The sequence below is a fragment of the Leuciscus leuciscus genome (genome assembly GCF_965113295.1).
Source record: "Leuciscus leuciscus genome assembly, chromosome: 1".
Lineage (NCBI taxonomy): Eukaryota > Metazoa > Chordata > Actinopteri > Cypriniformes > Leuciscidae > Leuciscus > Leuciscus leuciscus.
The window spans coordinates 72,253,778-72,258,598 of record NC_138725.1 but is presented as its reverse complement, the minus strand read 5'-3'; the positions used below and the strand labels follow the sequence as shown (position 1 = coordinate 72,258,598).

The 4,821-nt window shown below is 39.1% G+C and overlaps 1 protein-coding gene across 1 annotated transcript; it reads left to right on the top strand.

Annotated features, from left to right (window-relative positions):
- Positions 1-623: 623 nt before the first annotated feature.
- On the top strand, positions 624-2,624 carry LOC309499705 (uncharacterized protein; the record flags this gene model as incomplete). The annotated part of the gene is made up of 4 exons (XM_082171114.1): positions 624-752; positions 848-1,081; positions 1,906-2,065; positions 2,518-2,624. The coding sequence occupies exons 1-4, from the start codon at positions 678-680 to the stop codon at positions 2,622-2,624; spliced, it is 576 nt and encodes a 191-aa protein (XP_082027240.1). The 5' UTR covers positions 624-677.
- Positions 2,625-4,821: the final 2,197 nt, after the last annotated feature.

Here is a 4,821-nt window from a genome sequence, read left to right as displayed (position 1 = left end):
GGGTGCAGTTATGGGGAGACTGGGGTGCTGCTGACTCGTCTGTTGTTAAGTCTGCTAAAAGGTGCATGGACAATGATTTAAGATGAATATCTTTCCCTGCACTGATTAAATGTTGATGAAATGTAGGCTAACACTAGCCTGCAGCTAGCTAGCTTATTTCACTATGGACAACAGGTTAATACCACTCACAGACTAAAGGCTACCCACCGTTCTTGGGGAAAAACTGGGTTACAGATTAATACCCTTTCTTTTGTCTTCCCTCTGTCTCTTTTCTCTCTTTCCTTTTTTGAAAACCAGTTTTTCTTTTACTATGCAACATTGTGGTCTCTGTGTTTCTGGCGCATCGACTGACTGGCTGCAACTAACCACTGCGCACGCTAAGGCAGGACCAAACCATTTCATGCAGATACAGGGGGGTGGTCGGTCAATATGAATGTTTACTTTTTGGTCAAATGGGGATATTTAACTTTTATTGCCAAAATAAGCAAAATCAAAGACATCATTCATTTTATTATTATTTGAAATATACTCAGTGATGATGGTTTATATCCCCCCCCCCCCAGAGGACAGAGAAACAGGTATGAACTGAGAGGGATTGATCACAATTGATCACAGTAGTTTTATGTGTCATTCCCTGTCATTGGTTTGTCCTCCAGAAACAGCTGAAGGAGACGCAGATGAAGATCCGTCAGAGAATCCAGCAGAGACAGAAAGATCTTCAGCATCTGAGAGAGGCTGTGAAGTCTCATAAGGTGAGTCTGGAGAAGAAGAGAAGTTTGAGATGTCTCAGTTTGGACTCTGTCAGTCGTGCTGAAGCCACTGTGTGATTGTGATGTGTGTGTAACAGCGCTCTGCACAGACAGCAGTGGAGGACAGTGAGAGGATCTTCACTGAGATCATCCGCTCCATTGAGAGAAGCCGCTCTGAGGTCACACAGCGGATCAGAGATCAGGAAAAGACTGCAGTGAGTCGAGCTGAAGGACGACTGGAGCGACTGGAGCAGGAGATCAATGATCTGAGGAGGAGAGACGCTGAGCTGGAGCAGCTTTCACACACACAAGATCACATCCAGTTCCTGCAGGTAACAGAGATCTAGAAGAACAGGATCATAGTGGACTTGAGCAAGATCCTGCTATGACAGAGAAACATTTCATGAGAGCAGAATGAGCCGTTGACTGAGATGTTGTCAGGAATTCAGTCAGATTCAGTCAAGTGTTGTGTTATCATATAATCATCAGTCAGACTCTCATCTGATCATCTTCTGTTTAAAGAGACACACTTACAAAGCCCTGGGAAATTTACCATTAAATATTAACTCATTTTTCCTTCTGGTTTCTTCTGTCTTGATGAAATCAATGAACTTGATGGTGTCAATATCCAGCCAACTAGATTTTTCATCTTCTTTATAATGAAATCTTTTATTTCTACTAAAATAATTTCAGTAATTGGCACCAAAATTGGGTCAGGTGATCTTCAAAGTTGACAATAGAAGTAATTTTGAAATTACATATACAGACACTTAAATCCTACTTAAGTTGGTCAAAAAGCTCTCTAAATAATAGCTAATTGCATTTAATATAAATTTTGACTATAAGATATTCATTTAATTAAAATAATTATTTTAATTATAATTTTAAAAAGAATTAAGTGTCTGAAAGCATTACATTCAATCTTCTCTTAAGTATATATATATATATTTAAATGATATTATTATTAAGTGTGAAATACTAGAGTTTGTAGCATTAAATGATGAATATGAGCAGAATGTGCTGATTGTGTGAAAGTGCTGGATTGAAGCGAGTCACTGAAGAGAAGTCAAGTCAACAAGAGCCGCTCAGATCTGATATAGTGCAGGTTATTGGCTGAAGTGTGGAGATGATGAGTTTTGATTTCTGTTTTCTGTAGAGTTTCCAGTCTCTCTCAGCACCTCCTGAATCTACAGATGAACCCGACGTTTCCTTCAGTTCTCTCTCCTCTTTTGATGGCATGAGAGAATCTGTCCGTCAGCTGAGAGACAAACTGGAGGATTTCTGCAAAGAGGAGATCAAGAAGATCTCAGACGGAGGTAAAGTCCTGTGCCTCGTTTATACAGACGTGTGGAGAAAGATCCCAAATCTGAACGTACAACCGTTTCCGAAATGTCCCTATGATTTATAAAACGTCCATTTGCACAAAAATGTCCTTAAATGCATCTCAGTTTTAAATCACAGTTATTAATAAATTAAGTTCAAGTCCATCAAATCCTCCTACAGAACGGCCACAAATATCTCTTGATGATTCAGAAATACGGACTCATCATCGTGGACGAGTGTTTATATACACATGACGGAGGATGAAATCCATGGAATTTATAGGATCAATCCGATGTGTGTGTTTTATAAATGAAGCCCCTGGAGATTATTAATCTGCTCTCAGAAATGAGTTCATCATCTAATATTATAGAACATCTTATTAGAAATGAATGTATTTTATCTTGTCATTTCTCTTCACACTGTTCATGTCTGTTTATTTCCACAGTCACTTTCACCAACATGAATCCCAAGACCAGGAACGACTTCCTACAATGTGAGTCACTAGAAAACAAGCAGAAAAACTCACTGAATGTGTTCATGTTCTTCCTGTAGAAGGAGAAATAAATCATGATACACACTAAAAACTCCTGGGTCAAAAATGACCCATAATGGGTTAAAAAGGGGACCAATTAATTTCTGGGTTATTTCAACCCAGAAAATTGGGTTATTCTTTTTGACCCAACTTCTGGGTTAAATACCTGACCCAAATGTTGGGTTAAAAAACAAACAAAATTGTAGTTAATATAACCCAACTTCTGGCTCAAAAGAGCAACCCCAATATCTGGGTTGAAATAACCCAAAAATGAGTTGATCCTTTTTAAAACCCAGGAGTTGGGTCAAAAATAACCTAACTTGGGTTAATATGCCAGTATGCCTTATTTCAGAAAATAAAATACACACTTCAAGCACTATTGCATTTTTATTGCATTAAATTAAAATCTATATATAAAAAAATTATAATAATAAAAAACACACACTTGGACATATTTATTTTCCCATTTATTTTAGTTCATACTGTAATAAAAATATTAGAGAGAAAAAATAGAAAAATAAACAATTCTCAAACATTCGACAACATTCAATAACTGGACTGGATTTAAGGCTTAAAGTCTTCAAACATTGGTTGTGTCATTTACTGCAGCTTAATTACGGGAACAACAACAGAAATTTGACTGGTTTTGATTCAGATCCCTCAATCTGATACACAACTTGCTGCAGAAACTCCCATGCGGGAGCACACTGCTTGGGGTAGTTGATATCAAGAACATAAAATGCCTTGAAGCACACGTCAACTGCCCCAAGCAGCGTGCTCTGAGGGAGTGCCTGACCAGCTAATATCACAAATGCTTGAGAGGCACATTGCTGGGGATCTCCCAGTGCCAGGACAGAGGGGAATGGCTTCGAATGCTGGAGGTATTCCACCATATTTGTTCCAACCTAAAACAGACAGAGACAGAAAGATAGATAAAAGAAAGTGAATATTGTGTAGAAGGTGAATTGTAAGCAAGATAATAGACTACCAGTTTGTGTTATAATGCTGATACTAACTGTACAAGGAAGCCAAATGAGCTGTGGTTCTTAATTGGTGTGTTCATTTTGAGTGGGTCGTGAATGTGTACAATAAAAAATGTGGGTTGAGAACCACAGAGTAATAAAATTTAACATCTTTAACTTCACTTTCTAGTCAGATTGCTACCTTGGATGGCATCGCCCAAAACTAAAATACAACTGTGAGGAACCTTGGAGTTGTTTAAAAAAAAAAAAAATCAGGATTCACCCTTTAGCTTTCACATGAAACATATCACTTGGATTGCCTTCTTTCACCTGTACAGTATAGTTAGAATTAATAATATTCTCTCTCAGAGTGGTGCTGAGAAACTGGTCCATTGTACTTACAGGCATTTGGTGTATGAACGCTGTCCGGGACTCTTCAGTGGAGTGCCGGATAGTTTTCTTCCCAACCTTGTAGACGGCCTGTGACACCATGGTGGGTAGCATTTTTAGAGCTAGTTCCCCTTTGGCATCTGTAGGTTAACAATATTCTAGGTATCAGTATGTGTGTGGAAAATAAAATGACAGTATAGAAATATGTAAATGAACAGATATTTGTGTCTCAACATACAGACAAATGTGACCAAAAGGAAAGGAATCCCAGGACCCTTGCCATAGAACACACAAAAGGTCAGTTTTAACTTACCCAGTGTCATGTCCTCAACAGTAAGTGGATGGAGTTTATTGTCCTGCTTGGCCAAGGACAGGACCTTTTCAGCATATTCAGGGAGCCAAGTCTCAAATAATTTAGGTGCAGCCTCACCATGTAGAACCAGGAAGTCCTGCGCAATCTAAAAAAAACACAGGAAACAAAGGAAAAAATGTGAAATCCGCTCCTTTGATACAAAATGTAAATAAGGTATTACTACTATATGTTCCAGTGGAACCATACCATGCCCGTACTGGTGAGATGAGGGTACTCTGTGAGGATTTCCAGTATGTCCTTGGAGCTATTAGCCCAGATCCAGTTGGCTCTGCATAACACTGTGTCCTTCATGTAGGACTGCACTTGGGTGAAAGGCTCTGAATTGTGTTTCAGCCATTCCTTCTGTTGGAGGGCCCTTTCTTCTGGGACGGTTGATTCTCCAGAAAAACACAAGAGATTACAAATAAGTTTATGGGTTTTCTTCCAGTGGCGCGCGTTCAGACAGGGACAGGGAAGCCGGCGACGTTTTTCAATTAATTTCAGTGGGGGTTG